Raw genomic sequence first — 22,262 nt, forward strand, 5'->3', positions numbered from 1 at the left:
GAGTGAATCTCCCTTCACACCGTCCCATCACACACTCCCGGTGTCAGACAGAGTGAATCTCCCTTCACACCGTCCCAACACACACTCCCGGTGTCAGACAGAGTGAATCTCCCTTCACACCGTCCCAACACACACTCCCGGTGTCAGACAGAGTGAATCTCCCTTCACACCGTCCCATCACACACTCCCGGTGTCAGACAGAGTGAATCTCCCTTCACACCGTCCCATCACACACTCCCGGTGTCAGACAGAGTGAATCTCCCTTCACACCGTCCCAACACACACTCCCGGTGTCAGACAGAGTGAATCTCCCTTCACACCGTCCCATCACACACTCCCGGGGTCAGACACAGAGTGAATCTCCATCCACACCGTCCCATCACACACTCCCGGGGTCAGACACAGAGTGAATCTCCATCCACACCGTCCCATCACACACTCCCGGGGTCAGACACAGAGTGAATCTCCCTTCACACCGTCCCATCACACACTCCCGGGGTCAGACAGAGTGAATCTCCCTTCACACCGTCCCATCACACACTCCCAGGGTCAGACACAGAGTGAATCTCCCTCCACACCGTCCCATCACACACTCCCGGGGTCAGACACAGAGTGAATCTCCCTCCACACAGTCCCATCACACACTCCCGGGGTCAGACACACAGTGAATCTCCCTCCACACAGTCCCATCACACACTCCCGGGGTCAGACAGAGTGAATCTCCCTTCACACCGTCCCATCACACACTCCCAGGGTCAGACAGAGTGAATCTCCCTTCACACACTCCTGGGGTCAGACACAGAGTGAAGCTCCCTCCTCACCGTCCCATCACACACTCCCGGGGTCAGTTACAGAGTGAATCTCCCTTCATACCGTCCCATCACACACTCCCGGGGTCAGACACAGAGTGAAGCTCCCTCCTCACCGTCCCATCATACACTCCCGGGGTCAGACACAGAGTGAAGCTCCCTCCTCACCGTCCCATCACACACTCCCGGGGTCAGACACAGAGTGAATCTCCCTTCACACACTCCTGGGGTCAGACAGAGTGAATCTCCCTTCACACTGCGTCCCATCATACACTCCCGGGGTCAGACACAGAGTGAAGCTCCCTCCTCACCGTCCCATCACACACTCCCGGGGTCAGTTACAGAGTGAATCTCCCTTCACACCGTCCCATCACACACTCCTGGGGTCAGACAGAGTGAATCTCCCTTCACACTGCGTCCCATCATACACATTCCCGGGGTCAGACACAGAGTGAAGCTCCCTCCACACTGTCCCATCACACACTCCCGGGGTCAGACACAGAGTGAAGCTCCCTCCTCACTATCCTGTTACACACTACTGCTCAACCCACTGGGTTCCTCTGGAAGATTGTTCCTTGTTCTAGATTTCAATATGCAGGTATATTGGGAAAATCAGGTTGGTGCTGGATCTCTGGATGTGGGAGTGTTGTTGATGGTTTTTCAGCTTGTAGTTGAACCCACTAATGGATCAGCTATTCTAGATTGAGTGTTATAGAAACATAGAAAACCTATAGCACAATACAAGCCCTTCAGCCCACAAAGCTGTGCTGAACATGTCCCTTCCTGAGAAATTACCTAGGGTTACCCATAACCCTCTATTTTTCTAAGCTCCATGTACCTGTCCAGGAGTCTCTTAAAAGACCCTATCGTATCCGCCTCCACCACCGTCGCCAGCAGCCCATTCCACGAACTCACCGCTCTCTGTGTAAAAAACGTATCCCTTTCCTCTGTACCTACTTCCAGGCACCTTAAAACTGTGCCCTCTCATGCTCGCCATTTCAGCCCTGGGAAAAAGCCTCTGACTATCCACATGATCAATGCCTCTCATTATCTTGTACACAATGAACCAGAATTAATTAGAGAGGTTAAGGTAAAAGAACCCTTGGGGTCCAGTGATCATGATAGAATTCACCCTGTAATTTGACAAGGAGAAGCTAAAGTCAGGTGTTTCAGTATTAGAGTGGAGTAAAGGGAATTACAGAGGCATGAGAGGGGAGCTGATTGGAAGGGACGATGGCACAGCAGCAATGGCCAGAGTTTCTGGGAGCAATTTGGAAAGTGTAGGATAGATACATCCCAAAGTATTCTAAAGGTGGACGTTGCAATTGTGGCTGTGGAAAGACAACACCAACATAAGAGAAGGCATATAATGGAGCAAAGATTAGTGAAAAATTAGAGGATTGGGGAAACTTCTAAAAACCAACAGAAGGCAACTAAAAAGCCATATAGACAGAAAAGATTAAATATTAAAGTAAGCTAGTTAATAATGTTAAAGAGGATACAAAAATTTTTCAGATATAAAGAGTAAAAGAGAAGCAAGAATGGATATCAGACCACTGGAAACGATGCCGGAGAGGTAGTAATGGGGAACAAGGAAATGGTGGACAAACCGAGTATTTTGCTTAGTCTTCACTGTGAAAAATGGAAATTCCAGGTGTCAGGGGTTATAAAGTTCCCATAACTAGCCAGAAGGTTCTTGGGAAACTGAAAGGTTTGAAGGTAGATGGACACCTGGTGGCTGAGGGGAGTGTGGGGACATTAGTATTGATCTGTCAAGAATCACTAGATTCTGGAGAGGTTCCAGAAGACTGGAAAATTGTAAATGTCACTCCACTCTTCAAGGGACAGACACAGAAGAAATGAAATTATAGACCAGTTAGAGGAAGATGTTAGAGTTGATTGTTGAGGATGAGGTCTCAGGGTACTTGGAGGCACATGATAAAATAGGCCGTAGTCAGCATGGTTTCCTTGAGGGAAAATCTTACCTGATAAATTTGTTGGAATTCTTTGAAGAAATAAAAAGCAGGATAGAAAAAGGAGAATCAGTTGATGTTGTGTACTTGAATTTTTAGGCAGCCTTGGACAAGGTGCCACACGAGGCTTCTTAACAAGCTCCGACCCCGTGGTATTACAGGAAAGATTTCAGCGTGGATAAAGCAGGAAACAAACAGAGAGAATAAAGGGAGGCTGGCTGCCGGTGACTTGTGCTGTTCCACAAGGATCTGTGTTGGGACCGATTCTTTTTACGTTATGAGTCAATGATTTGGACAATGGAATTAATGGCTTTGTGGCCAAGTTTGCAGACAATACAAAGACAGGTGGGGGCAGATAGTGTTGAGGAAGCAGGGAGATTGCGGAAGGATTTTCATTACAGAGAATGGCAGATGGAAAACAGTGTCGGGAAGTGTATGGTCATGCACTTTGGTGGAAAAAATAAAAGGGTAGACTATTTTCAAAAGGGAGAAAATTCAGCATCTGAGGTGCAAAGGGATTTGGTAGTCCTTGAGCAAGTTGAGTCGGTGGTGAGGAAGGCAAATGCAAGGTTAGCAGTCATTTCATGAGCAACACACACAAAATGCTGGAGGAATTGATCATGTGGATAGTCAGAGGCTTTTTCCCAGGGCTGAAATGGTTGCCACAAGAGGACACAGGTTTAAGGTGCTGGGGAGTAGTTACAGAGGAGATGTCAGGGGTAAGTTTTTTACTCTGAGAGTGGTGAGTGTGTGGAATGGGCTGCCGGCAACGGTGGTGGAGGCGGATATGATCGGGTCTTTTAAAGAGACTTTTGGATAGGTACATGGAGCTTAGGAAAATAGAGGGCTATAGGTAAGCCTAGTAATTTTTAAGGTAGGGACGTGTTCGGCACAACTTTGTGGGCCAAAGGGCTTGTGTTGTGCAGTAGGTTTTCTGTTTCCAACTGGAGGACAAGATTTACCCCAGGGTACTGTGGGAGGCGAGGGAGATTGCAGAGCCTCTGGTGATGATCTTTGCATCATCAATGGGGATGGGAAATGTTCCGGAGGATTGGAGGGTTTCAGATGTTGTTCCCTTATTCAAGAATGGGAGTAGATACCCATGAAATTATAGACCAGTGAGCCTTACTTCAGGTGGTTGGTGGTGAAGATCCTGAGCCAGGATTTATGAACATTTGGAGAGGCAAAATATGATTAGGAATAGTCAGCATGGCTTTGTGAAAAGCAGGTCATGCCTTACGAGCCTGATTGGATGTGACTAAACACATTGAAGGAAGAGCAGTAGATGTAGTGTATATGGATTACAGCAAGGCATTTGGTAAGGTACCCCATGCCAGGCTTATTGAGAAAGTGAGGCATAGGATCGAAGGGGATATTGCCCACAGAAGGCAAAGAGTGGTTGTAGATGGGTCATATTTGGCATGGAGGTCAGTCACCAGGTAAGTGTGAAGCGATTCATTCTGGTAGGTCAAATATGATGACAGAATATAGTATTAATGGTAAGACCCTTGGCAGTGTGATCAGAGGGATCTTGGGGTCTGAGTCCATAGGACGCTCAAAGCTGCTATGCAGGTTGACTTTGTGGTTAAGAAAGCATACCGTGCATTGGCCTTCATCAATTGTGGAACTGAATTTAGGAGCACAGAGGACCCCACTTGGAGTACTGTGCTCAGTTCTGGTCACCTCACTACAGGATGTGGAAACCATAGAAAGGGTGCAGAGGAGATTTACAAGGATGTTGACTGGATTGGGAAGCATGCCTTATGAGAATAGGTTGAATGAACTCGACCTTTTTTCCTTGGAGCGAAAGAGAAATGAAAGAGGTGTATAAGATGATGACAGGCATTGATCGTGTGGATAGTCAGAGGCTTTTTCCCAGGGCTGAAATGGCTAGCACAAGAGGGCACAGGTTTAAGGTGCTTGGAAGTAGGTACAGAGGAGATGTCAAGGGTAAGTTTTTTTTTTACGGAGAGAGTGGTGAGTGCATGGAATGGGCTGCCGGCGGATACAATAAGATATTTTAAGAGAGTCCTGGGCAGGTACATGGAGCTCAGAAAAATAGTGGGCTATGGGTAACCCTAGTTAATTTCTACGGTGAGGACATGTCCGGCACAGTTTTGTGGGCCGAAGGGCCTGTGTTGTACTCTAGGTTTTCTATGTTTCTAACTCAGCATCTATGGAAGAGTACAAATCATTGACCGAATTGTTGACTGTACTGTTTTCTGTAGACACTGCCTGGCCTGCTGAATCCCTCCAGCAGTGTGTGTTGCTCAGATTTCCAGCATCTGCAGACTTTCTCTTGTGATTCATTCAAGAGGACTAGAATATAAAAGGAAGGGTGTAATGCTGTGGCTTTATCAGAAACTGATGAGACCTCACTCAGAATATTGTGAACAGTTTTAGCCCCTTCATCTTGGAAAAAGATGTGCTGACATTGGAGATGTTTCAGAGAATTACTCCAGGGTTATCATACGAGGAGCCTTGGATGGCTTTGGTCCTGTACGTCTTTAAATTGAGAAGAATGGGGGTCTCACTGAATCCTATCGAATGTTGAAAGGCCTAGATCAGGGGTCCCCAACCCTTGCCAATGCTATTGGTCAATAGCATAAAAAAGCTTGGGAATCCTTGGCCTAGATAGAGTGGATGTTCCCCATGGTGGGGGAGGCTAGGATGTTGCCAGGTCTGGAGGACCTGAATTACAAGATTGAACAGGTTAGGACTTTATTCCTCGGAATGTAGGAGATTTGATAGAGGTATACAAAATTATGAGGGGTATAGATAGAGTAAATGCAAGCAGGCTTTTTCCACTGAGTTTGGGTGAGACTACAACCAGAGGTCATGGTTTAAGGGTGAAAAGTTTTCTGGAAAACATCTTCACTGAGAGGGTCTGTGAGTGTGTAACAAGCTGCCAACACAAGTGGTGCATGCGAGCTTGATTTCAACATTTAAGTTCGATAGGTACATGGACGGTAGGGCTATGGTCCTGGTGCAGGTCGATGGGAGTAGGCAGTCCAAGTGGTTTGGCACAGACTAGATCCGCTAAAAGGCCTGTTTCTAGGCTTTACTTTTCCATGACTCTTGTGGGTTAAATAACCTGTACTGTGTTGAAATCCCTTTGTCGAGAGAAAGGCACACACAGAGGATTGTGAGGGAAGGGCTCCTTGTCGAAGCATTTTATTGTTGAATTACAGATGTAAAAGAGAGCTCGAAGGTTTTGGGGTTTCACTATCTCCAACAGAAGGCCCCACCACACCCCCTCACTCAATCAGCAAAGGTCCAAGGTAGACTTTGGGTAAGAGAGAAAACGACAAGCGATCGGGGGGGGATAGAGGAGGAGCGAAGGAGAAGCATGTCCCAACTGGTCATTCAGATCTTCCCAGGGAAGCTTCCCGACTCCCTCTGATCATCCCATTTGTTAACCTGAAATGTAATAAGGAGACAGAGTTAAACAAGTCAGCAAAACACACACACACTTGCACAGATACACAGTGGCCACTTTATTAGCTACAGGAGTGGAACCCAGTGGGGTCTGCTGCTGTAACCCATCCACTTCAACGTTTGATGTGTTGTGTGTTTGAGATGCTCTTCTGCACACCACTGTTGTAACGTGTCACCTTCCTGTCTGGCCGTTCGCTGTCCTCTCTCATTAACAAGGCATTTTCACCCACACCCACAGAACTGCCGCTCACTGGATTGTTTTTTTGCACCATTCTCTGTCAACATGAGACTGCTGTACGTCAACATCCCAAGAGAACTGCAGTTTCTGAGATACTCAAACCATCCTAAATAACAACAATGATTCCACGGTCAGTCGCTTGGATCACATTTCTTCTCCATTCTGATGTCTGGTCTCAACAACAAATGAATCTCTTGATCATGTCGGCATGCTTTTATGCTGCAACACGATTGGCTGATTGGATATTTACATTAACATGCAAGTGCACCCAATGAAGTGGCCAATGAGTGTATACAGTCAGCCCTCCTTATCCATGGGGGATTGGTTGCTCACGTCCCTTATTGAACCTGTCTCATTGCGGTGGTCTTTAGGACCCAGCGGCACAGCTCTGAATCCACAGTGTTTCTGTTCACAAAAATAATTACGATCACGATTGAAAATAAAGTGGAAATAATAAAGCGATTGGAAAGAGGTGAAATGCCATCGGTCATTGGAAAAGCGTTAGGCTCCAGTTGGTCAACAATCGGAACAATTTTAAAAGATAAAGGTCCTGCCCCAATGAAAGCTACAATTATTACTAAGCAACGCAGTGGTTTAATTATTGAAATACATACATTTCTTAAGTGTTCTATATGCATAGAAATGTAAAATATATACTATATACTAAGACAAACGTTTGACTAACTGACGCTAAGTAATACCGGATGTACCTGTTCCAACCTACTTAGTAAGAGAACTTCCGTTTTTTTTTTCAATCCTGATCTGCGGTAACCTACACACATCCTCCCGTATACTTTAAATCATCTCTAGATTACTTATAATACCTAATACAATGTAAATGCTATGTAAATAGCTGTTATACTGCATCGTTTAGGGAATAATGACAAGAGAAAAAGTCTGTACATGCTCAAACAACAAGTACTGGAAGAGAACTTCCGGGTTTTCCCGATCTGCGGTTGGTTGAATCCGTGCATGCGGAACCCGCAGATAAGGAGGGCCGACAGTACCAACACATATATACAGACACTTTATAGCGATCGACAGGTCGATCTTTGAGATTTTCCCAGTAGATCCCCAAAAAAAGAAAAATAAATACACAAATACTGTAGAGATATTGTTTCTGGGTTGCAGGATTTTAGTTCCGTTCTTTCTGCCCTGTGCACATGCGTGTAGCCCCCCCACACTATACAGTGTAATTCAGTGGTCCCCAACCACTGGGCCGCAAGGAAACGATGAGTCAGCTGCACCTGGGCATGGACTCAGCTCCAACTACCTGCCCCACACCTCTTCATTCCTGTGCTATGCAGAAATTTATCCAATCTTGTCTTAAAATATATTTACTGAGGTAGAAAATTGCACAGATTCACTACTCTCTGGGAAAAGCAGTTTCTCCTCATCTCTTTCCCAAATCGATTCTCCACCCCCCCCCCCCAAAGGAAGTGTCTTGTTCACACAATCCCAGCACACCCGGACGCACGGGGCATCTCTTACCCAAGATCTGGGGCACAGGGATTTATATACCCTGTTATACCACTCACACACGGACACGTCCTTGCCCTGAGCAGTCAGAGCCTTCTGGCAGCGATGATAGTCTGCATGAGAGAGAAAATCAGAATCAGTGACATCGCCAACCAACTCATCGTTGTGTAACACGACCAGCTCTCCAGTCACAACACAACAGAATCAGGTTTATCATCACCAAAGCACAAGGCCATCCCGCTTCCCACTCCCTCATGGTGAATTTACTCAACCCCATTTTCTTGCCTTCTTCCTGTAACCTTTGACGCACTGATGAAGAACTTGTCAACCTCCATTTTAAATATATCCAATGACATCCTCCACATCTGCTTGTGGCAACGAATTCTACAAATTCACCACCCGCTGGCTAAAGAAATCTCTCATCTTCATTCTAAAGGGATGTCCCACTGTTCTGAGGTTGTGTCCTCTGGTCCTAGACACGCCCACTATAGAAAACATCCGCTCCACATCCACTCTATTTACACCTTCCAATATTCTAGAGGTTTCAATGAGCCCCCCCCAATTGTTCTAAACTCCAGCATGTAGAGGTCCGGAGACATCAAACACCCATTTCATTCCCAGCATCACATCTGCTGGACCCTTCCCAACGCCAGCACACATTATTCTAAACTCCAGCATGTAGAGGTCCGGAGACATCAAACACCCATTTCATTCCCAGCATCACATCTGCTGGACCCTTCCCAACGCCAGCACACATTATTCTAAACTCCAGCATGTAGAGGTCCGGAGACATCAAACACCCATTTCATTCCCAGCATCACATCTGCTGGACCCTTCCCAACGCCAGCACACATTATTCTAAACTCCAGCATGTAGAGGTCCGGAGACATCAAACACCCATTTCATTCCCAGCATCACATCTGCTGGACCCTTCCCAATGCCAGCACACATTATTTTCTCAGGTATGAAGCCTGAAACTGCTCACATTATTTTAGAACCCAGGCACATGGGAGAAATCTGACCAGCAGGGACCTCTCTAGGTTGCACTGCCTTGAGAGGGTTGCAGACTCTGGAGGAACCTCTGTGTTTGTGATGTATATAAATGTATGAAAATGTGGAAGGGTGGGATATTAAGTTTGTGGATGATGTTGAAGACTGGCAAAGAATACCATAAGATAGACAAACATCGAAAACCCACAGCACAATACAGGCCCTTCGGCCCACAAAGCTGTGCCGAACATGTCCTTACCTTAGAACTATCTAGGTTTACCCATAGCCCTCTATTTTTCTAAGCTCCATGTATCCATCCAGGAGTCTCTTAAAAGACCCTATCGTTTCCGCCTCCACGCACTCTGCGTAAAAAACCTACCCGATATCTCCTCTGTACCTACTTCCAATCACCTTAAAACTATGCCCTTTCGTGCTGCCATTTCAGCCCTGGGAAAAAGCCACTGCCTAGCCACATGACCAATGTCTCTCATCATCTTATACACCTCGATCAGGTCACCTCTGATCCTCTGTCACTCCAAGGCGAAAAGGCCGAGTTCACTCAACCTATTCTCATAAAGCATGCTCCCCACTCCAGACAACATCGTTGTAAATCTCCTCCACACCAGGCAGCATCCTCTGCAAAGCTTCAACCTGCTTCCAACAGCAGAGGCAGAGGGGAGAGCTGAAAGGAGCAGAATTAGGCCATTTGGCCCATCGAGTCTGCCCTGCTATTTCATCATGACTGATCAATTTTTCCTCTGTCCTAATCACCTGACTTCTCTCCAGATCCCTTCATGCTCTTGACCAATCAAGAATCTATCAACCTCTGCCTTAAATAGACATAAAGACTTGCTCTCCACAGTTGCCTGTGGCAAAGAATTCCACAGATTCACCACTTTCTGGCTACAGAAATCCCTCCTCATCTCCGCTCTAAAAGGACACTCCTTTGTTCTGACGCTGTGCCCTCTGGTCTTACTAGACTCTCCCACAATAGGGAGCATCCTCTCCACATCCACTCGATCAAGGCCTTTCAACATTCCACAGGTTTCAATTAGGACAGTCCTCATTCTTCTGAATTATAGTGAATACGGGTCTAAAGCCATTGAACAGTCTTCATGTGACAAGCCATTCAATTCTTAAATCATTTTCGTGAACCCCCTTCAGTTCCAGCACATCCTTTCTCAGATAAGGGGTCCACATCTGCTCACAATACTCCAACTGAGGCCTCACTGGTGCTTTTTTGAAGTCTGAACATCACATCCTTGCTTTCATATTCCACTCCTCTTGAAATGAATGCTAACATTGCATTTCCCTTCCTCACCACAGACTGACTGGAAATTAACCTTTAGGGAATCCTGCACAAGGTCTCAAGTCCCTTTGTGCCTCAGATTTTTGAAAATAGTCAACCCTTTCATTTCTTCTACCAAAGTGCATGACCATACACTTCCTCACATTGTATTCAATCTGTCATTTCTTTGCCCATTCTCCTCATCTAACTCCTCCTGTAGCCTCTCTTTCTCAAAACTACCTGCACAGCCCATCTATCTTCATATCGTCTGCAAACTTTGTAACAAAGCCATCAATTCCATCATCCAAATCAGACAAAAAGAGAATCAGTCCCAATACAAACGCCTGTACAAGACCACTAGTCCCCGGCAGCCCTTTATTCCCACTCTTTGCCTCCTACCATCAGCCACTGCTTTATCCATGCTGAACTCTTTCCCGTAATACCATGGGCTCGTAGCTTTGACAAGACCTTCCAAAGATCCTAACCGATTCTCCTTTGTCTAACCTGCTTGTTATTTCTTCAAAGAATTCCAACAGATTTGTCAGGCAAGATTTTCCCGAGGAAACCATGCTGACTACAGCCCATTTTATCATGTGCCTCATCATTAATAATCGACTCCATCATCTTCCCAACCACTGAGGTCAGACACTGGCCGAAAGCTTCCTTTCTTCTGCTTCTCTCCCTTATGAACAGTGGAGTGACATCTGCAGTTTGCCATTCCTCCAGAACCTTGTGATTCTTGAAAGATCATTACTAATGCCTCCACAGTATCTACAGCCACCTCTTTCTGAGGTGTACACCATCTGGTCCAGTGAATTATCTACTTTCAGACCTTTCACAAGTTTCTCCCTATTAATAGCAACCTCACACATTTCTGCCCCCAACACACTCCAACTTCCAGCATATGGTTCATTTCTTCCACAGTGAAGACTGATGCAAAATATTTATTCAGTTTGTCTGCCATTTCCTTGTCCCCCGTTACTACCTTCCAGCATCATTTCACAGCAGTCCAATATCCACTCTCCCCTTTTACACTGCATACACCGCCATAGATCAGTAGCAGATAGGGGCAGAGAAATGGCAGATGGAGTTTAACCCAGGGAAATGCAAGGTGGTGCACCTTGGCAGGGCAAATGCAAGGAGAAAGCACACTGTGAAGGGTAATACCTGCAGCCATGTTGTTGAACAGAGAGATCTTGGTATCCAAGATTACAGCTCCTCGAAAGTGGCTACACGGGTCGATAAGGTGGAATGCTTGCTTTTATTAGTCGGGAGGTTATGTTACAACTTCACAAGACTCTGGTTAGGCCTGTAACATGTTGAAGCTTTACAGAGGATGCAGAAGAGGTTTACCAGGCTGCTGCTGCCCAGTTTCAAGGGCATGTGTTATCATGAGAAGCTGAACAAACTTGAGTTATTTTCTCTGGTGCAGTGGAGGCTGAAGGGAGACCTGACAGAGGTTTATAAAATTATGACAGACAGGTAGACAGACAGTATCTTTCCAAGTGGACAGTTTCCCAAGGTTGAATACCAGAGGGCCAGCATTGAAAGAGAGTAGGTTGTGAGGGGCAAGTTTTTTTAAAAACTGGTGGACGCCTGGAATACACTGCCTGGTAGAGGCAGCTTTGAAGATTCGCTTGGACGTGAGGAAGATGGGGGGGGGGTTATGGACATGGTGCAGGTAGGAGGGATTAGTGTTTGGTGTTGTTGAGTTGCTTTTTAGCTGGATTGGCACAACACTGTGGGCGGAATGGCTTGTTCCTGTGTTGCTTCTTTAACCCCAGTCATCGCCCATCACCACCGTGTCACCGCCCCCACCCCCGCTGCTCACCCAGGTAGTTCTGGTAGCAGTTGCGAGTCTGGTTGGTGTTGGGGAACCTGGCGTCAAAGGGCGCCGTCCGGTACTGGCTGATGCGTTCCTCGATGCTTGCCATTATTCACCTGGGTGTCCATGGGGGGAGAGAGAAAGATGACAAGGTTAGGTGAGGACAAGTATGGCTTGAGAAAGATTGCAGGTGGGGGCAAAGCGAGGCTGGGGAGGTTTGAGAAAGGGGAAGCAGCAGAATGTTTTTGGGGGGGGGGGTGTCAGGTGACAGAAAGCTCCAGGGATGGGAGAGGCGACAACAGAGGTTTGATGTGGGAATGGTTTGGAGGGTGGAGAGAGGGTTAGGGGACAGAGGTTCGGGAAAGATTTCAGGGGTTGTGTTGGGGGAGGCAGTTCAGAGGGTGAGAGACAGGAGGGGGTTTGCAGATGATCTAACAGAGGCTTGTGATGGAGTTGGGGAGGCAGTACAGAGGGCGAGGACAGGAGGTTTGCAGGTGAGGTAACAGAGGCTTGTGATGGAGTTGGGGAGGCAGTACAGAGGGCGAGGACAGGAGGTTTGCAGGTGAGGTAACAGAGGCTTGTGATGGAGTTGGGGAGGCAGTTCAGAGGGTGAGAGACAGGAGGGGGTTTGCAGATGATCTAACAGAGGCTTGTGATGGAGTTGGGGAGGCAGTACAGAGGGCGAGGACAGGAGGTTTGGTATTGGAATAGGGGATGGAATAGAGAGGGGTGACAGGTTTGGGAGATTTTTTTGTGGAGGTGAGAGGGACTTTGGGACCTGTGGTTGAGGTTTAAGGATGGCAGAGGGGGGGGGCTAACAGGAAAGTTTGGGACTTGGAGAAGGGAAGGTTGGCTGCTGCAGCTGATGTTTTGATGGGAGACGGAGCTGGGTTGGTTTGGGTGGGGGGAGGGGGAGTGAGTGAGGGAGGGAGGGAGGGAGGTCACTGTCAAAGGTTAGAGAGAAAGGGCAGGAACATGTGGTTGAGAGGAATGATGGACCAAATGGGGGTGGGGGATTGAGGAGAGGGGGTGTCCCGGGACTCGGGGGAGACAGACAGGCCGGTACGGTACGATCTAATACCGGGGTGTGGGGGGGGGGGTCCCGGGACTCGGGGGAGACAGACAGGCCGGTACGGTACGATCTAATACCGGGGGGGGGGTGGGGGTCCCGGTACGATCTAATACCGGGGTGTGGGGGGGGGGGTCCCGGGACTCGGGGGAGACAGACAGGCCGGTACGGTACGATCTAATACCGGGGGGTGGGGGGGTCCCGGTACGATCTAATACCGGGGGGAGGGGGGTCCCGGGACTCGATGGAAGCGGAGACCGGGGACATTGAGATTGAGAGAAATCGCTGGGGGGGTCCAGGAGGGAGGGACGGCTGAACGCGGGGGTCAGGGCCGGAATGACTCCGAGCCCGAGCCCGAGGCCTCTCACCCACCGCCGTGAGAGCCGAGCGGAAGGGGGTCAGGGCCGGAATGACACCGAGCCCGAGCCCGAGGCCTCTCACCCACCGCCGTGAGAGCCGAGCGGAAGGAGGTCAGGGCCGGAATGACACCGAGCCCGAGGCCTCTCACCCACCGCCGTGAGAGCCGAGCGGAAGGGGGTCGGGGCCGGAATGACACCGAGCCCGAGCCCGAGGCCTCTCACCCACCGCCGTGAGAGCCGAGCGGAAGGGGGTCGGGGCCGGAATGACACCGAGCCCGAGCCCGAGGCCTCTCACCTTGATGTTCGTCCGCACAGAGACCCGCCTCCTGCGCCCGCCCGCCCGCCGGCCGAATGACGCTGGGAGCCTCGGTTCCGTCAGGTCCCTCCCCCCCCCCCCGCGCGCGCCGAGTGACGCTGGGAGCCTCGGTTCCGTCAGGTCCCTCCCCCCCCCCGCGCGCGCCGAATGACGCTCGGCCCCGTCAGGTCCCTCCCCTCCCCCCCGCGCGCGGCACCATGGGAACCGCTCCGCTTCAAAACAATCCCTTCAGTGACCGCCGTCGCTCCTCAGAAAACTCTTCATCCACGATCCGCTTCCTTTTTACAATCTTAGTTTTACTTGTTGTTTTATTCACACATTCTAAATCAAATATTCTGTAACTTAAAGATCTTAGTTGCAAACCAAAAAAAGTCCCTTTGTTTGTCCGCAAGCGCGGGACCCTGTGACGTCAACTGTGAATCCCTGAGGATTTTGTATATTCACCATTTCAACCAACAACCTTGACCAGAACTGTTATTCCCCAGTGTAGGAGCCTTTAATTTGGCGTTTCAGTCAGGGTTGCCAACTTGCTCACTCCCAAACAAGGGGCCAAAGGGGTGGGTGTGGTGCAGTGAGAGAGGGGGCTGGCAGGGACAACCACCCTGAATAGGTCAACAAATCCAAAATATCAACCCTGGATACCTACCTTCAGTGTCATATATGAAATGTAACGCCAAGTTATAACAAAGCATGATACAGCACACCAAACAACCCTGTCTGTATAGATCAGACATATAATCATTGCAAAAGAGGAACAGAGGGAGGGACTCACCGAGTCTACTTTTTCCATGGATATTTCTTGCTGCTCCTGACTGATTCAAGCAGTCCTTTGTCCTCTTGCACAGCCAGAGGGAAGTGCTTACATGACAAGTCACAGTTCACAGATATTTGAAGTTCATTTTTGATCAGTTCTGTGCTACGTGTCGTGGTTTTTCGTGCCTTACAAATGACCAGGAGACGCAGAAGATTCTTCAAGAAGGGTTAAACTTTAATTTGCAAATCAAAGCTGAGACAGTCATTGAGCTAGTCGCTGATTGCCCACCGATCCTCGGACACAACCACTTTTAAAGCAATCTCTAGTTGCATTTTACACGTACATTGTGCATAGCAAATAATAAACTCAGAACTGAGCAATGTTCCAATCTACATTTCTTTAGTTCTTTAGCTACCTCTCATTAACACACCATTGTCATCTTAAGACTGCAGTCTCCTACCAAGTTGGGTACATGCATAGCAAATAGGAAACTCAGAACTGGGCAATGTTCTAATCTACATTTCTTTAGCTCTTTAGCTACCTCTACATTCCTAAGATTTCATTCTACTAAATTGAGTACATGCATAAACTCAGAACTGACTTCATAGTTTTGGTAAATTTATACTTTTATACTCCAATATATTTGCTCCCTTTGAGACCCAGAGGGATCTGACACTCACACAGAGAAAGAAGACTAAGAGTCTGCGCACAAAAGCCCCAATAAACTCAAGCACTTATTCCCAAATCTCGGGTTAAACTATAATTTTCTGTGCCAAGACCTCAAAGTATTCTCTCCCTGTTACCCTGGGCCGCTGAGCCAAAAACCTGTCCCTCTGTACCTGAGACAGGGAAAAAGACTCAGCAGCCCTTACAATCTACTCCCACACTGTCGTTTTGCTCCTGTTCATCCTGCAGGTGTTGTAGGCTGTAACGATACATTTTCGGTGTTTCTTTCTCCACTAAGCTTGCTTCAGTAATTGCCGTGAGCATCGGAAATTGTTTGGTTGCAGCATGCACTACAAGAGATTTGAGACACGGAAGAAAACAGCACAGCACAAGCACACAGCTCAACAACACAATACTGACAGTTATTGCTACTTTAGTCATCCATGCTCCCCATCCTCCGAGTCTACTTTCTAACCAATCAAAGAACTGATGTCCGACCCTGCATTCTGTTTGACCTCCGTCCGCAGATTCTTTAACTTATTCATTGCTCTGGTGAAAGACCCTTCTGGGCTAGTATTGTTCGGTATGAAAGTGCAGCATTGTTCTCCAAACATTACACACACACCCCCTTTCTCTGCCAAAAGCCAATCCAGTACCTGTCTGTTTTGCCACGCCACCCTGCTAGTTGCATCTAGCTGTTGCCCTAAGGCCTCTAGTGCATCATCGGTGTAGTTGATGAACCTCTGTTGATTGTAGTATATATAGTTTATCCATTCAACATTTTTGCTTACCCCTATCACAGGTATGATAGCTTCCCAGTGAGCATCTCGTGCGGTGTCAGGCATGTTATTCGATTAGTTTGCATGCGGTAACTCATCAATGCTAACGGTAAAGCATCGACCCAATTAAGTTTAGTATCTGCACAAATTTTGTTTAGTTTGGCTTTCAGGGTTCCATTAATTCTCTCTACCATGCCCTGCGACTGAGGGTGGTATACACATCATCCAAACCTTTGCTTTATCCTCAGCGCCTGTAGTACCAGTTTGACCACTTTCTCGATAAAAGCTGAACCATTGTCTGAGCAAACTTCCAAACCTTGGGATCACTTCATTTGTCAGGAATTTTACCACTGTCTTTATCATGTCTACGTAATCGATCACTAAATGTTTAAATGGTCCTTCAGGTACAGGAATGTGACCTATTGGGGTTGTAATTCCCTTCCGAACATTATTTTGTGCGCATACCTCGCACTGTGACAAAACAAAGTCCACTGAAGCCTGTAAATAAAGTGACCAAAAACCATCCTTCTTTATTTTCCTTATCACTTCCCCCCTTGCACAATGGTCCATCCCATGCGCTTCTGAAATCAGAATCGTCAGTAGAGGGGTGGGCGCTACCAACAAACCGTCTTCCGTCCTCCACAAGCCTTCTGGGTTCTGCTTGGCCCCCCTTTTTCTCCACATTGTCTGTTCTGCCAAAGTTGCCTTACCTTGTATTTCAATTAGGTCCTCTACCTCAGGTTCTGGAGTTAGGCTTACCTGGGGGGCAATGACAGCTGACGTACATCCACTGGGGGGCAATGACGGCTGACGTACATCCACTGGGGGGCAATGATGGCTGACGTACATCCACTGGGGGGGCAATGACGGCTGACGTACATCCAGACGCTTTTCTAGCTGCCTCGTCTGCAGCTTGATTTCCCTTTGTTATTACATCGTTTCCCTTTTTATGTGCCTGGCATTTTACTATAGCCAATGCGTTAGGTTTCATTATGGCTTTTATTAAGTCTAGAATTTGCTGACAATGTTGTATGGGATCTCCGCTACTTTTTTAAAAACCTCTCTGCTTCGACACTGCCCCGAACAAATGGCATACTCTGTGAGCATATGCTGAATCAGTATAGGTGTCTACTTTCTCACCTTCCATCATTTCACACGCAGCTGTCAGGGCTTTGAGTTCTGCTAGTTGGGCGGAACACGGTTGGGGACAGGACTCCATCCTAATAATCTTATAGCTCGACTGATCCTGCTGCACTACTGAGAACCCTGTGTGATTTCCATCATAATCCCTATAACAAGAGCCATCTACCAACAGAACCTTTTTATCTATCTCCTCTAGTGGGTCTGACCGTAAATCTGCTCTCAATTTGGCAAATGCCATCGTCTTCCCTACACAATCATGGGGTTCTCCTTCATAGTCTAAAGGGACAAAATCGGCTATATTACTGGTAGTGCATTTCTGTATAAAGCTATCTCCGCCTCTCCATTCCACTGTAAGCCGTTCTTCAAATTTGTACGTCCTGCTTCTTTCATTATCTTTCTTAAAGGTGCCACAATCTCAGCATATTCTCCTATCCAATCTGAGCTGTACCCTGCCATTCCCAAAAACGTCATCATCTGTGTCAGAAACGAGCCACGCTCCCAAATAATGGCTTCAAGACAAATTCAAGGAAACAAAGTTTATTAACAGTTCTGCAGAGCTGGGCCCCCTCAGAGAAGGGAACCCTGAACCTTACAGGACAGCAGGTTTTATCCTTCTTCCTTACCACCCCCCCTCCCTGACTCCATTCCATATTTGGAGTTGTTTTTTTTACACGTTTCTGTAAAACAATAGTCCATATCTCAGGACTTCAATGATTCCACAAACAGTTAATTTTGTCAAGGCTTCTGCATTCATAATTAGATCACACTTGTTTACAGACTTTAACCCAGACATAATTAAATCACAGTTGTCCCTGGACATAATTAAATCACATTTGTCTTTTGACTTTAACCCGGACCTGTCAGAAACGCACATCTTAATTTTGAATCTTACAATACCACCCTTTTTCTTTTTAAGATGTGCGTTTCAGCTAGCATTTCTCTCACTCCCAGGGGGCCCACTTTCTTCTTTAATAGCATAAGTTTTAGCTCGTTTGTCCCATGATGGGGTATCGCTACTGCCTGGAGCTGGAATATACTGCGCCTGATCAGTGTTCGTATACAAGGAATCAAACACGGCAAAAGTAAGAGAATCATTAGACCCCCGCCTGCTACTAGGAGAGCGGTGCGCCACCAACTACCTCCCAGAAGCCCGTCTAGCCAACTCATGTTCCCCAGGGATCTCCAGGTTTGTACTGGCACGTGGGCCAGTTTCTGAATTTTGTCGGATATTTTTAACACGGCCTTTCCACTGTCGTCTATCTTAAGGCAACAGTTTGTAAGATTGAACTTCCCACATACCCCGCCTTCAGAGGCCAATAGGTAATCCACAGCCAACCTGTTCTGGTATATTGCTGTTCGCATCTGACTCTGCTGTTTTGCCAACAGCTCCAATGCCAGTGCCGTTTGATTGGTTATCACTCCCACCACCGCCTGCAGTCTAATAATTCGGTTTAACATGTAGACAGGAGTGCGATACCCCCACGACCCATCCTGGGCCCAGGTCGCTGGCCCATAGTATTCAATGATGCGAGCCGGTGGCCACTCATCACCCCCACTCGCCCACCTTTATCTCCCGTGTTTCTCTCCTTAATGAATCAAACAGCTTAATTCCCAGCTTCCGGTCACCCTCCTGATGCAGGAGGAAGAACTCCGGTCTTTCCTGGGACAGCTGAGACTTCTCATGGTTCCCCCTGTCCCATGTATCCTTTATTATAGACTTGGTAATAAGGTTTACTATTCTCCCAACATGTTTCTCTCTTGCTTAGATCATAGCATCGATCATTCACATGCGAGTGGGACACAAATGATCCTGGGAACACCCTCTGCCCCACTCGTACCACGGTTCTGCACTTGTCACATTTCCCTTCAATTTCCCCGACATATAGAATCAAATATATTACAGTCAATAATGTTACAGTCCACATAGAGTTCATTTTTGCTGCCTTTTTAGCCTCACCACCATCGGTTCTTCACCGGGAACACAGGTCCACTCAGTGCGGCTTTCGGGCTTCACCGGTCCTTTTACCCTGGATGCGTGTGTCCACCCTTTTTCTTTTGTCCGTACAGCCGCCTCTGTTGTTAGCAGGACCTGGAAAGGGCCTTCCCACTGTGGCTGTAACTTCTCCGGCTTCCAGGTCCTTACCAGAACCCAATCTCCAGGCACGATCTGATGTAAAGCAAAGTCGAGCGGTGGAGTCTGGGCCAAGAGACCCTTTTTCCGCAGTTCTGCAAAGGAACGGGACAGTGCCAGTAAATAGTCCCTTACAAAGATATCACCCCCTTGTAGCGTGGGGTACCCTTCCACCTTATTCCAATACGGGAGTCCGAACAACATCTCATATGGGGATATTCCTATGTCCTTGCGGGGCGCTGTTCGTATTCTTAAAAGGGCAATAGGGAGACACTTAGTCCATGGTAGTTTGGTTTCTAACATCAACTTGGTCAGTTGTGCCTTTAGGGTGCTGTTCATTCGTTCTACTCTTCCCGAACTCTGGGGATGCCACGGGGTATGGTACTTCCATTCGATATCAAGTGCATCGCAAATTAACTGGTGCGTATCTCCTTCTTGGTACGTGGTAGTGACATTCCCGTTATTCCAGCTATCCTTTCTGGGGTAATGCATCGCTGTCCTTTACTGACCCGGTGTCCCAGATACCTTACTTCCTTTTTTACAAATTGTAACTTTTTCTTTGAGACCCGTAGCCCCTGCTTCCCCAGGAAGTTGAGTAGTCTGATGGTGTCTTCCTGCACCCCTTCCTGTGTTGGCCCGGATAGTAATAGATCGTCCACATACTGTAGCAGTTGGCTCTCTGGAGCACATTGGAATTCTGCTAGTACTTGCTCCAAGACCTGCCCAAATAGGTTAGGTGATTCGGTGAACCCCTGTGGCAGGACCGTCCACCGGAGTTGTCTTTTCCGCCCCGTCGTAGGATTTTCCCATTCGAACGCAAACATGTCACGACTGCTCTCTTCTAGCGGGCAACTCCAGAAGGCATCTTTTAGATCTATTACACTGAACCATTCATGGTCAGGGGAGATCTTACTCATCAGTGTGTAAGGGTTGGGCACTACCGGGTATCGGGTTTGGACTACTGCATTTAGGCCCCGCAGGTCTTGTACCATCCGATAAGTCCCATCTGGCTTTCGCATCGTATTGGGGTATTGTACGGTGACATACATTCCTCCAGTAGTCCGTCAGCGATCAGTCCTTCAATCACCGGCTGCAGCCCTTTTCTTCCTTCCATTGAAATAGGGTACTGTTTTCTCCGTACTGGCGAACTGTTAGATAATAGTGAGATTTGCAAGGGGGGACGTTCAAACCCCCCCGGTTCCCTTCCTGGTACCATACCTCCGGGCTTATTTTCCTATCGTCTTCTTCCCTGAGGGCAAACAGCTGTACCATTATCTTCCCGTTCCTGGGCACAGTCCCGATGCCTAGCCTGACTTGCAGATCCCGCCCGAGCAGGTTGAATCTCGCAGAGGGTAACAAAAGTAGGTCCTGTCCCGTTACCCTATCCTCATGTTCAATTTTCACGTTTTTTATAACAGGTACTTGTATTATTTAGCCTCCAATACCGGATACTCCCATTACCTTTGTTCCGGTTCGGGCGCCGGGAGGTATCTGGATTACGCTAGATCTTTCGGCACCCGAATCTACCATAAAGGTTGTATCTGACCCTTGGGGACCTACTTTTAAATTTACCAGGGGTTCCTGCCGATAATTCATCCCCAAGGGGTGGAACCCCCGACCTCCCTAGTCTTCATCTTCCATCATAGCGTACGAGCGCACTTCCCGTCGGTATCTGGGGCACTCGCGCCTGAAGTGTCCCTCTTCGTTGCAGTGAAAACATCTTAAAGCCTTCCTTAGCCCTCCTCCTTGCTCCTGGCTACTACCTCGATCCAACCATGGTCCCCGTCTCTCTCTCTCTACTATCTGCGGTTACTTGTCGCACTGTCTGGACCATTATCCTTGCCGTCTTCTTTTGTTTCTCTTCATCCCTTCTTACAAACACTTTCTGTGCCTCCCTAAGTAGTTCACTTAAGGGTTTAGTATTCCAATCTTCTAGTTTTTCCAGTTTTTTTTTGGCCATGCTTTCGATACAAATTCAACACGAATCAGCTGTTGGCCAACCTCCGTCTCAGGGTCTTCGATTTGCGGAGCGGTAGGGGGCACATATGGGGGCGGCAGGTGGTCGAGCACCTCCCATGTATTCTTTTTCTGTCCCCCTTCATTTATCATTTTCAATTTATAACTATTTGTCGTTGGTAACCAGCATAGGGCATAATCACTTTCTTCGGGTTTAACGTTAGGTTTTGAATTCACGTACAGATTAAGGGCTTGTTGTACCCAATCCTCGCTAGACCCGAACTTAGGCCATCACACAGCCGACCCTTGGATCGGCTGGCGGGACCAGAATTCACAGTACTGTATCATTTTTTCTTTGACTTCCCTTTTCGCCTCCCATAATCCCAATTTTCTAACATCCGTCCCAACGGACTATCAGGGGGTACCCCGGGGTATTTTTCATCATTGGCGCCTGGATTTCCTTTACCCTTGTCTCTCTTAGACCCCTTATTCCCCATCTCGAGGACTTGCCCGGTTCCAATCCACCCGCAGGCACCCCGTAATTCCACAATTCTCGTGCACTACGTCTCTGCAGGAATTTAATTTGAATGTGACCCACCTAGCTCGGTCACTCCTGTCCAATTCCGGAACCTGTATTCCCGCGATCGCCCAGGAATTCACCTGCAGGCACCCCGCAGTTCCACAATTCTTGTGTACTACGTCTCTACAGGAGAAATCACCTGCAGGAACCCCGCAGTTCCACAATTCTTGTGTACTACGTCTCTACAGGAGAAATCACCTGCAGGAACCCCGCAGTTCCACAATTCTTGTGTACTACGTCTCTACAGGAGAAATCACCTGCAGGAACCCCGCAGTTCCACAATTCTTGTGTACTACGTCTCTACAGGAGAAATCACCTGCAGGAACCCCGCAGTTCCACAATTCTTGTGAACTACGTCTCTACAGGAGGAATCACCTGCAGGCACCCCGCAGTTCCACAATTCTTGTGTACTACGTCTCTACAGGAGAAATCACCTGCAGGAACCCCGCAGTTCCACGATTCTTGTGTA

The 22,262-nt window shown here is 47.8% G+C and overlaps 1 protein-coding gene across 2 annotated transcripts; it reads right to left on the reverse strand.

The window, feature by feature from the left end:
* Nucleotides 1-5,925: 5,925 nt before the first annotated feature.
* Nucleotides 5,926-13,891, reverse strand: LOC140716050 (cytochrome c oxidase subunit 6B1-like). 2 transcript variants are annotated; one of them, XM_073028726.1, is made up of 4 exons: nucleotides 13,764-13,891; nucleotides 12,047-12,156; nucleotides 7,950-8,050; nucleotides 5,926-6,202 (listed from the first exon to the last, which is right to left on the reverse strand). In XM_073028726.1, exons 2-4 carry the CDS (start codon nucleotides 12,147-12,149, stop codon nucleotides 6,149-6,151), a joined length of 258 nt encoding a protein of 85 aa, XP_072884827.1. In that variant the 5' UTR covers nucleotides 12,150-12,156; nucleotides 13,764-13,891; the 3' UTR covers nucleotides 5,926-6,148. The 2 variants fall into 2 exon arrangements, with proteins under 2 accessions (XP_072884827.1, XP_072884828.1); XM_073028727.1 differs by lacking the exon at nucleotides 13,764-13,891 and adding an exon at nucleotides 13,482-13,611.
* Between the last annotated feature and the right edge of the window lie 8,371 nt (nucleotides 13,892-22,262).

Source organism: Hemitrygon akajei, chromosome 24 (genome assembly GCF_048418815.1).
Source record: "Hemitrygon akajei chromosome 24, sHemAka1.3, whole genome shotgun sequence".
NCBI lineage: Eukaryota > Metazoa > Chordata > Chondrichthyes > Myliobatiformes > Dasyatidae > Hemitrygon > Hemitrygon akajei.